We start from the raw sequence: 10,361 nt of genomic DNA, 5'->3' as shown, positions 1-10,361 counted from the left end.
GTGCCTTTTTTTCTTTCTTTTTTCGATTGGATAACCTAGAAGAAAGAAAAAAATTTCATAAATTAAATCACGTCAAATGAAATTTAAGCGAACTAAATATATATATATATATATATATATATTTTCACATGAAATTTCAATTATAGGAAAATTCTAATAATAGGGGGAAAAAGAATTTTTTAATGACAAGAATTGATATGATTGGCCCGTCACCTTCCGTGCCTTTTCTCCGTTACATCTCTCTACTCCATACTCTCTCTCTAACTCTCACTCTGTCGGTGGACTTCTCCGGTGAAGTAAGTTGATTTGTCGCTTTCGTCTGTTCGTAATACAGCTATACACAGAAAAGACTGATTGGGTGGTTAAATTTTTTCTATTAATTAATTCACACAGACATTATATATAGTATGGAGAGAGAGTGAGTAAGAGAAGACGAAGGGGAGAGAGACGGAGCCGTTGCTTTGCATTGCTCGTTTCCTCTAGACAAGCTCAATCCGGTTACTCTCTTCGTTGTCTGTCTGTCTGCATCGATCTTCGGTTTCATTAGGTGAGTCCATCTTCATCTTTGGATTTTTCTTTCTATTCTTGTGTTTTTGTGGGATCTGATGGAGATTCGATGTAATCTGGTTCATGTCCGTGGATGCTATCCGTTTTGCTTGGAAATATGAAAGGATTGCGGTTTTTGTGCTTCGAGCCTTCGATTTCGCGTTTTGTTGTTTAGATCTTGCTTCAGTTTTCCACTGTAGGTAGTTTTGTAGTTTTGTTCGGTAGCCGAGAAAATTAATTGGCCTGTGATTTGGATTTCTATGATTCTCTATGCCAATGCTGTTCTAAATCTTTGAAACATCATGTGTTCGATTATGTAGTTCCTTAGTGGATTTCTATGATTCTCTATTCGACTATTTAAGTGGGTTTAATGGAAGTGTTCCTTTGATTCGGTGCTAAATTAAATAAAATAAAATAAATTTTGATCCCTTTTCTTATTTCCAACGATCAGAGGATTAATTTGGAAAGTTCACGTAATTTTTGGTTATTTCTCTATTAGAAATTATAATGCTTGTCTGAGGGGCCAATCTAATTGGCACATGCTTTTGCAGATCTTGGCCTATCAAGTTTAAGAATAAGGAAAGTTAATTATTCAACTTTTGGCACAGTGACACATGCATCAGTCTCGGTGAGACTGAGCATTCATCTCAATCCATTGCCAACATCTGTGCATAGGCAAGAGGTTAACAATGGAGTCAGAAGGAGAAACTGGGGTGAGTGTAGAAGATTACACTCCTTAGTTTACAATTTGACTTCTGGTTATTGAGGAAGCTGAAGAAAGATGACAAGCTAACATTTTGGATTCATTCTTTACTCTTTTTTTTATCGTTCTTTTGTTTTTGTTTCATCAGTTGCTACACGTCAATCAATGAAAATTGCTTTGCTGCATTATTAAATCTTTAATGTTTTATTACCGGAATTCTCAGGCAAAGCCCATGAGGAACCTGGGTGGTCAGGTCTGCCAAATCTGTGGAGATAATGTTGGCAAAGCTGTTCATGGTGAACCATTTGTTGCTTGTGACGTTTGTGCATTTCCTGTTTGTCGCCCATGCTATGAGTATGAAAGGAAGGACGGGAATCAGTCTTGTCCACAATGCAAGACCAGATATAAGAGGCACAAAGGTTTGTTGAACATTGTTGCGTTAATGAAACTTGATGTTAGAAAACAGAGGAGATGTATAGTTTTAAATTTGTGCTGCATTTCATCTTGTGCATCTGAGTTTATTAACTTTTCATCTTAGTTTGTGACTTTTTCCTTGAAGTGCAACATACGATGACATGAATTGCATGACGAAGGTTTCTTAACTGTTATAGAATATCATTTGTTCCTCTTACTGTTAATCCTCTTCATTTCTCTCCAACTTATTCTTATATAAGAGAGAGCGAGGAAGGGAGAGAGAGAGAGAGCGCAACAACACTTCGAATGGCTTACTATATCTGGGAAACTAACTTCCTCTGAAAATTATTTTCTTATTTTGAAAGTTTAAAAAGAGTTTTGTTGCAGTGGCATCTGGTGTATGCAAAGGTGCTCTAGGTTTGTAAGGAGTCAAACACACATTCTCTCATATGTTACAATCACCCCCGAGCACCTCTGCAGACCAGAAAAGCATATCAAATGCTTTAGTTTCTCAAATTAAAGAGAGCAATTCCCATACCTCCAAAGGCTATATTATTCCTATGCCTCTAACTTCATACAATGACCTGTATAACGCAGCAAAGATATCAAGTCATAGGGTTGTCTATTCAATCGTTCAATTGTATGCCCCTAAAAGTTCCCCCTGATGATATTTGATTGAACTAGTTCTTCATTTCAATTTATTTGATTAATCCCAAAAGTCTTCTAACTCTGATGTTTGTTTGGTCCAGGTAGCCCTGCCATTCTTGGTGACAGGGAAGAGGATGCTGATGCTGATGATAGTGTAAGTGATTTCAATTATTCCTCAGAAAATCAGAGCCAGAAGCAGAAGATTGCTGAGCGCATGTTGAGCTGGCATATGACATATGGACGCGGGGAGGATGTGGCAGCTCCAAACTATGATAAAGAGGTTTCTCATAATGACATTCCTCTGCTTACCAATGGCCAGGAGGTTGACCAATCTGCGTCTTGCTTGCTGTTATTCTTTTTGGCATGAGATTCGAACTGGAAATAATTTTATGGGTACTGCTAATCATTAGGTATCTGGAGAACTATCTGCTGCATCTCCTGAACACCTTTCTATGGCTTCTCCTGCTGCTGGTGGTGGTGGGAAGCGAATCCATTCTCTTTCCTACTCAGCTGATGTTAATCAATCACGTATGTTTCTTTTGGGTATCAATTTTTACTACTATTTGCGTGCTTCGATGCTGTATTGATTCTATAGTTTTTATGATGTTCCTTGGCACAGCTAATATCAGAGTTGTGGATCCGGTAAGAGAGTTTGGTTCTCCAGGACTTGGTAATGTAGCCTGGAAAGAGAGAGTTGATGGCTGGAAGATGAAGCAGGAGAAGAATGTTGTTCCTCCAATGAGCACTGGCCATGCTACTTCTGAGAGAGGTGGTGGCGATATTGATGCAAGCACTGATGTGCTAGTGGATGACTCTTTGTTGTGAGTTTTTTTCCTTGTTATACATTTTCGTTTATGGCATCAGCTAGTTTACTTTGGGTATTTATAACTCTTGCTTAGGAAGTCACAGTCCAACGCGCTATCCATTAGCGAATATGCTTTTAGACTTTTTGAAAACTCTCAAATACCAAAGATCCTCTTCTAATAATGTATAAGATTTGTGGTTGGCATTGTAGTGAGCTTAGTTCTTTTCTAAAAAGGTAAACAACACATGCACACAAGGCTCCCACAGTGGGCAGGGTCAGGGACATGCCAAATATATGCAGACCTTACCCCTACATAATATGTGAAGATATTGTTTTCAAAAATTGAACCTATAACCTCTAGCTTAGTTCTTCTCTCAAGTAAAAATTTCCTTATTTTTGGTGTTCCTTCTCATTAAACATTTCGAGTTTTGGCCCAGCGAGAAATTGGTTCTCAACCCTTTTCTCCTCTTTTTCACAGGAATGATGAAGCTCGGCAGCCTCTCTCAAGGAAGGTTTCAATTCCATCATCCAGGATAAATCCTTACAGGATGGTCATTGTTCTGCGGCTTGTTATTCTCAGCATTTTCTTGCACTATCGAATAACTAACCCTGTGCCCAATGCTTATGCTCTTTGGTTGATATCTGTGATATGTGAGATCTGGTTTGCTATATCTTGGATATTGGATCAGTTCCCTAAGTGGCTTCCTGTAAACCGTGAAACATATCTTGACAGGCTTGCTTTAAGGTAGGATGCCTTTTTCTTGTCTTTTGTTGTCAAGTGATTGAATCCCTGTATGCGTTGCTGAGTCATTCCACTTGAAGTTGTAAACATTTTCCATCTGCATCTCCTTGGTGCTTTAATAAAGTTTCTTTCCATTTTTAAAAAAAGTCGCACTAATTTTCAGAGGTTTAATTCCCTATCTATGTGATACAGATATGATCGTGAAGGGGAACCATCACAATTAGCTGCTGTTGACATTTTTGTCAGTACTGTTGATCCGTTAAAGGAGCCTCCTCTTGTGACTGCTAATACCGTGCTTTCCATTCTTGCTGTTGACTACCCAGTTGATAAGGTTTCTTGCTATGTCTCTGATGATGGTGCTGCCATGTTGACATTTGAAGCTCTTTCTGAAACGTCAGAATTTGCTAGAAAATGGGTACCTTTCTGCAAGAAATATAACATTGAGCCTCGGGCTCCAGAATGGTACTTCGCACAAAAGATTGACTACTTAAAAGATAAAGTTCAACCATCATTTGTGAAAGACCGAAGAGCTATGAAGGTGAGAGTTGGTGCATAAAAGTAAAAGTCTGCGCTTAATTTTACTGTAACCGAGTCTTTCGATTCACCCTTTGCCCTTTTGTTATGCAGAGAGAATATGAAGAATTTAAAATTCGTGTCAATGGGCTTGTTGCAAAGGCACAAAAAGTTCCTGAAGAAGGATGGATTATGCAAGATGGCACTCCATGGCCTGGAAATAACACCAGAGACCATCCAGGAATGATCCAGGTATCCAATTTTTGCACTTGTGGAACATTTGTGGTAAACTCAGCAGTATTGACTCCTTTCGTTTACTATTATGATACTGTTCTTGGACCACTCCCCTAGACCTAAAGCTGAATTTTGGTGCTTGTCACGGTATATAATTTAGATATGGTTATTCTCTGGTAAAGATCTGTATTTGTTCTATTTGTTTTCTTTAGTATGTCGTATGGGGGTATTCTTCCACTTTCTATGGACCTGGTCCTCTACTTAAAATTCTGGTATACTGGGCAGTGTGTCGCTGATACTGTTTAATTTCTCATTTATAGGTTTTCTTAGGCCAAAGTGGAGGGCTTGATGCTGAGGGTAATGAGCTGCCTCGTTTAGTTTATGTTTCTCGTGAAAAGCGCCCAGGATTCCAGCATCACAAGAAAGCTGGTGCTATGAACGCTCTTGTGAGTATTTTGTTATAAAAATAGTATTATTTCTTCGTTCATGTAAAATTTGATTCTTCTTACCTTCATATCCAGGATTTATTGGAGCCCTGACGGTTAGTGTTTATTTGTCGCAGGTTCGAGTCTCAGCAGTACTTACTAACGGGCCTTTCATGTTGAATCTTGATTGTGATCACTACATTAACAACAGCAAGGCCTTGAGGGAATCTATGTGCTTTCTAATGGATCCCAACCTTGGGAAACATGTTTGCTATGTTCAGTTCCCGCAGAGATTTGATGGTATTGATAGGAATGATCGATATGCCAATCGAAATACTGTGTTCTTTGATGTGAGTTCTTCCTCCTGTAACTTAGCAACCTGTTATTTTTCCATACATGTTTTTAAGGTGTTGTTTTGTCTCAGTTGTGTCTAATGTAATGCTCGAATTAGCAGTAGATGATGTTTTCAACAATTGCATATTATTTTTTGGTGGCTCAGCCTTTTGACACAATTTATTCTGTGGTGGGTACCAGATTAACTTGAGAGGTTTGGATGGCATCCAAGGTCCTGTTTATGTGGGTACTGGATGTGTCTTCAATCGAACAGCTTTGTATGGTTATGAGCCACCTCTCAAACCGAAGCACAAGAAATCCGGGTTTTTCTCATCAATGTGCGGTGGGGCACGGAAGAAGGGTTCAAAGTCAAGTAAGAAGGGCTCTGATAAGAAGAAATCTGGCAAACATGTGGATCCTACTGTGCCAATTTTCAGTTTAGAGGATATAGAGGAAGGGGTAGAAGGTAAACTTGTTGATATGATTTTCATTAGTAGATGTGCTTGAACACAACAGAATGTGGCATCAAGTTGGGCTTCTTACCAATAATGATGCTTAAATTGCTTGGTCTTTTTTTTATTGTTAGATCTATTATGCATGACTAATATATGATTGCCCATCTTTGAAATCAGGTGCTGGATTTGATGATGAGAAGTCTCTACTCATGTCTCAAATGAGCCTGGAGAAAAGATTTGGCCAGTCTGCTGTTTTTGTTGCCTCTACTCTTATGGAGAATGGTGGTGTTCCGCAATCGGCAACGCCAGAAAATCTTCTTAAGGAGGCTATTCATGTTATCAGTTGTGGGTACGAGGATAAAACAGACTGGGGTAATGAGGTGCGTTGGTTTTTGTTCAATGTTATAACTTCCATTCACATTCTCTTTACTTCTTTTCGCGTTTATTTTCCTTTTGGTTCTTCTTCATTCCCTCTGCTCTGAGAAGTGACAAACTAATGCCAAAAATTTTGGTCCCCCATTGTGCTCTGCAATGAAGTTTCTTTTCCACAAAAACATAAAATTGAATTTGTAAAATTTTCTTTGCACTTGATCTGGAAGATCATATATCATCAATGGGTTTTGTTGACATAGCAGCCTTGCTGAATAGTGTAAAAACAAGTTTGATTTGTGTATGAGCAGTTGAACGAAGTCATTGTTTTGTCTCATTTACATCAATTATGTTGATTGTTTAGGATAATACTTGGGTTCTGTAAGATCTTAGAAGAAATATTGCAGCAGATTTGTAAATGTTTTCTTCTAGTTGAGAAATAAGAAAGGTAACAAAGACCACTTGAAAGTTGAAAAACATAATAGCATAGCAGTCGATGATTGTCTTCGTTGATGGATATTTTTCTTGGTTGTGTTTTTATGATTTTTTTTTCTGCCTTTGTTTTGCCTCCTACCCAAAAACCTCCCTCTCCTACCACCCTCTTCTATTTTTCTTATACTTCTCCCAGATTGAGTGTTAGCATTCTCTTTTGCTTTGCAGATTGGATGGATCTATGGTTCTGTTACAGAAGATATTTTAACTGGATTTAAGATGCATGCGCGTGGGTGGAGGTCAATTTATTGCATGCCCAAACGGCCAGCCTTCAAAGGATCTGCTCCTATTAATCTTTCTGATCGTCTAAACCAAGTGCTTCGATGGGCTCTAGGCTCTGTTGAAATTCTTCTTAGTCGGCACTGTCCCATCTGGTATGGTTATGGTGGCAGGTTGAAGTGGCTTGAAAGATTTGCATATGTTAACACTACCATCTATCCAATCACTTCCATTCCGCTTCTCATGTATTGCACACTGCCTGCTATTTGTCTACTCACAAACAAGTTCATTATTCCTCAGGTTTGCTCCTTATCTTCATAGTCATTTTGTCATAATTATTTGGCAGTCGGCTGCTATGATGTGTGTATGCTATTGAAGATTACAGTTTTTACCTGGTTATGTTCGATGGGAATATTATGTTTGTAGATATTAGTGCTAATGATTTGCATACCTGGATAATGTCACCAACTAGCGTGAGTGGTTTTAAATTTTAAGAATAATGAAAGTTATATGCCAAGGATAATGAAAGTATGTGTATTTTTTTGTCACTTCGCCCCCTAAATATTTTCTGTTTGGCCCTTGCTGCAGATTAGTAACATTGCAAGTATATGGTTTCTTGCTCTCTTCCTTTCCATCTTTGCAACTGGTATTTTGGAGATGAGATGGAGTGGTGTTGGAATTGATGAGTGGTGGAGAAATGAACAGTTTTGGGTTATTGGTGGTGTCTCAGCCCATCTTTTTGCCGTCTTCCAAGGCCTGCTGAAAGTACTTGCTGGAATCGACACCAACTTTACTGTCACCTCCAAGGCATCAGATGAAGATGGGGATTTTGCAGAACTTTACATGTTCAAATGGACAACACTGCTCATCGCACCAACAACTCTCCTCATTGTAAACTTGGTGGGCGTTGTTGCAGGGACCTCCTATGCCATCAACAGTGGCTATCAATCTTGGGGTCCTCTCTTTGGCAAGTTATTCTTTGCATTCTGGGTGATTGTCCATCTGTATCCTTTCCTCAAAGGTCTGATGGGTCGTCAGAACCGAACACCGACAATTGTCGTTGTGTGGTCCATTCTCCTTGCTTCCATCTTCTCCTTGTTGTGGGTGAGGGTTGATCCATTCACCACTAGAGTCACTGGTCCAGATGTGCAGCTATGTGGAATCAACTGTTAATACGGGTGAAAGACTGATAACTGGTGGTTCATATGTTTCTTTTGTGTTTTTTTTTTTGTTTTTCGTGCCTGGATTATAGACGCGGAAGGCTGTGTGTAGTTCATTTGTATTTTTTTGGTCCACTGTTATGCTGGAAACTTTTCATGTGCATATCATAGGTGGCATAATTGTTTTATTTATTACATTTGAGTTATAAGTTATAACCAAACCTGTAATATTTTGGACAACACTATTTTATTTTAATGTATCTAATTTTCATTTTCCCATGCTTGAAAGAATTCCAAGGAACCAAGCAAACGGTCAATTAGTCATTACATGCAACACCTGTCTAGCTTTGCATGTAAGAAGACAACGTGTCACAAAACTGTGACAATGCATGCGTCCTCTTTGGACTTATCTTGTTCTGCCCACCACCAGCTCCACACGTGTGATTATATCGCACTAGACACATAGGCAGAGTATATTCCTTATAAGGACACAATTTCGTCAAAATACTGAAGGCAATGCCAATCATGGGTGCCACCGAAGAACCTATTCTCTCCAGACTGGATCGCTTAGACAACATGGTACCTTCGCCTTTTTTTATTTTTTATTTTATGATGATAATATTGTCTTTGAATTTGCATCAAATTTCCTTTTTTTTTTTGTAAGTATATTTTCGAGAGACCAAAAATTCCTTATCGATATGATATAATTCACTCGAATGGTTTATAAATGAAATTCGGCTCTTCTTACATTGTAGATGCGTTTTTATGGACCTAAAATTCAATGATGACGACGAACAAATATGTACAAATTTAAGACCCATAGAGAGATATCTTCAATGTGTTTTGGATTGAAAATTTCAACAATAGAGATGTATATTCGTCGAGCACAAATTTTCTTCAGTTTTTCTTTCGTTTTCAAAAAAAAAAAACTATTTCCCCACTTAACTCCTTTCTTTTTCAATTTGAAATCGACATAATCGGAAAATATAATAATAATTAACTACAGTGTATGTATTGTGCAACCTTTTTAACGTGTGATTTATTAAAATTTGACATGGTACGTACGTACAATACGTTGCAGTTGAAATACTTGAATGACATCAAAGGCCTCGACAGATCGCCGAGGAGCTCCTGTGAGTCAACGCCATCAAGTGGGACCCTTACAAGCGAAGGGCGTGGATCGTCCCTTGATTTCTCCCAAAAGAGCCTAGAGAATCACTGCCGTCCGATTGAGGCGGCGATCACGCAGGCCGAGGTCAGGGGGACCCTCACCGAGAGGCTGGACCAACTGGAGTGTCGCGTGTTAAAGGTAAGATATTGATCAACGAAATCTGGAGCGTTTGATTTGTTTTCGAAGTAAGCTAATGGGACGGCTGTGATTGAATTTGTATCAGCTGTGTTTGCAGCTAGAGAAGGAACTGGAGGCGGAGAAAAAGAGAGAAGAAAAGAGGCTCCACAAGAAGGGACTGAAGCCACTGGTGGAGTTATGTATCAAAAGAGGTAAAGTATGTATAGGTCATTGAAATATATCTCTCGGTTTAGTAGAGGTTGCATTGATTGTTAACGTTAGCTTAAAAACTATGAAAAAAAGTTGTAATAAAAATTGTATAATAAGTTGTTAGGTATTTGACGAACTAAAAGTTGTTATTAATTTATAAGCTGCTGCTACTTGTAAGCTGTCAGGGATGTTGTGAATCAATGCTAATGCAAGATATCTCTAGCTGTGAACTAGGGATTATATGGTTGTACTTGATGAAACTTGTAGTTCATCTGTCGAAATTACAAGCATATGTCGAGACCACGTCCAAAACTCCAGTTTCAATGCCGCTAGCATCATGGTAAGCAATTAAATATAACTCAGCAACTCATCAATCACCATGAAATGGAACTCATAAGAAAAACTCAAGAAGTAATTAAATTAACTCATCAATCGAGGGAATCGTCAGCCTCTGAGAAGAATGAAATTGCAACTCTCAAGTCTCAAGCGAATACAAAAGCAAGTCAACAATCAAATTAGGCGACGAACGATAAGCCCACGCAACAGTCGATCAATCACCACTCTCTACGATTTAGGGTTCCTCTATGATAGAATCTCTCCTATAATCGTATAGGAATGAGTTCCTCCCATGGTAATCAAAAGGCTTATTTGGGTTTTTGAATTTAATTGATTATATTATACATAATTTTGGACTTCTTATTTAAATTAAAAAGGATTATGTATGAATATATTTACAATTTTCCATATATCATATAGGCCCGACTCTCGAGGGTCTACGAATCGGACTTATCTAAGCCTGAATTAA

At 38.5% G+C, this 10,361-nt stretch overlaps 2 protein-coding genes across 6 annotated transcripts; both read left to right on the top strand.

Moving 5' to 3' along the window:
• Positions 1–216: 216 nt before the first annotated feature.
• LOC120011869 (cellulose synthase A catalytic subunit 3 [UDP-forming]-like) lies at positions 217–8,337 on the top strand. 4 transcript variants are annotated; one of them, XM_038863014.1, is made up of 16 exons: positions 217–296; positions 394–547; positions 1,155–1,259; positions 1,473–1,668; positions 2,413–2,633; positions 2,722–2,839; positions 2,931–3,132; positions 3,595–3,861; positions 4,051–4,396; positions 4,486–4,623; positions 4,926–5,051; positions 5,168–5,380; positions 5,565–5,829; positions 5,996–6,198; positions 6,848–7,198; positions 7,487–8,337. In XM_038863014.1, the coding sequence occupies exons 3-16, from the start codon at positions 1,236–1,238 to the stop codon at positions 8,069–8,071; spliced, it is 3,255 nt and encodes a 1,084-aa protein (XP_038718942.1). In that variant the 5' UTR covers positions 217–296; positions 394–547; positions 1,155–1,235; the 3' UTR covers positions 8,072–8,337. The 4 variants fall into 4 exon arrangements, with proteins under 4 accessions (XP_038718942.1, XP_038718939.1, XP_038718943.1 ...); XM_038863011.1 differs by having other exon boundaries at positions 1,098–1,259; XM_038863015.1 differs by lacking the exon at positions 1,155–1,259.
• Positions 8,338–8,351: 14 nt separating this feature from the next.
• Positions 8,352–9,803, top strand: LOC120011871. Of its 2 annotated transcripts, none has more exons than XM_038863023.1 (3): positions 8,352–8,637; positions 9,140–9,367; positions 9,465–9,803. In XM_038863023.1, the coding sequence occupies exons 1-3, from the start codon at positions 8,575–8,577 to the stop codon at positions 9,579–9,581; spliced, it is 408 nt and encodes a 135-aa protein (XP_038718951.1). In that variant the 5' UTR covers positions 8,352–8,574; the 3' UTR covers positions 9,582–9,803. The 2 variants fall into 2 exon arrangements, with proteins under 2 accessions (XP_038718951.1, XP_038718950.1); XM_038863022.1 differs by having other exon boundaries at positions 9,453–9,803.
• Positions 9,804–10,361: the final 558 nt, after the last annotated feature.

The sequence above is a fragment of the Tripterygium wilfordii genome, chromosome 13, assembly GCF_013401445.1.
Source record: "Tripterygium wilfordii isolate XIE 37 chromosome 13, ASM1340144v1, whole genome shotgun sequence".
Lineage (NCBI taxonomy): Eukaryota > Viridiplantae > Streptophyta > Magnoliopsida > Celastrales > Celastraceae > Tripterygium > Tripterygium wilfordii.
The sequence above is the reverse complement of the archived record's forward strand: the minus strand, read 5'-3'. Positions and strand labels throughout refer to the sequence as shown.

Coding starts and splice junctions, on each gene's coding strand:
- LOC120011871 (XM_038863022.1), top strand. CDS start 8,575: ATGCCAATCATGGGTGCCACCGAAGAACCTATTCTCTCCAGACTGGAT. Junction 8,638..9,139: donor TGGATCGCTTAGACAACATG/GTACCTTCGCCT, acceptor AATACGTTGCAG/TTGAAATACTTGAATGACAT. Junction 9,368..9,452: donor TGGAGTGTCGCGTGTTAAAG/GTAAGATATTGA, acceptor AATTTGTATCAG/CTGTGTTTGCAGCTAGAGAA.
- LOC120011869 (XM_038863014.1), top strand. CDS start 1,236: ATGGAGTCAGAAGGAGAAACTGGG. Junction 3,862..4,050: donor CTTGACAGGCTTGCTTTAAG/GTAGGATGCCTT, acceptor TATGTGATACAG/ATATGATCGTGAAGGGGAAC. Junction 5,830..5,995: donor TATAGAGGAAGGGGTAGAAG/GTAAACTTGTTG, acceptor CTTTGAAATCAG/GTGCTGGATTTGATGATGAG.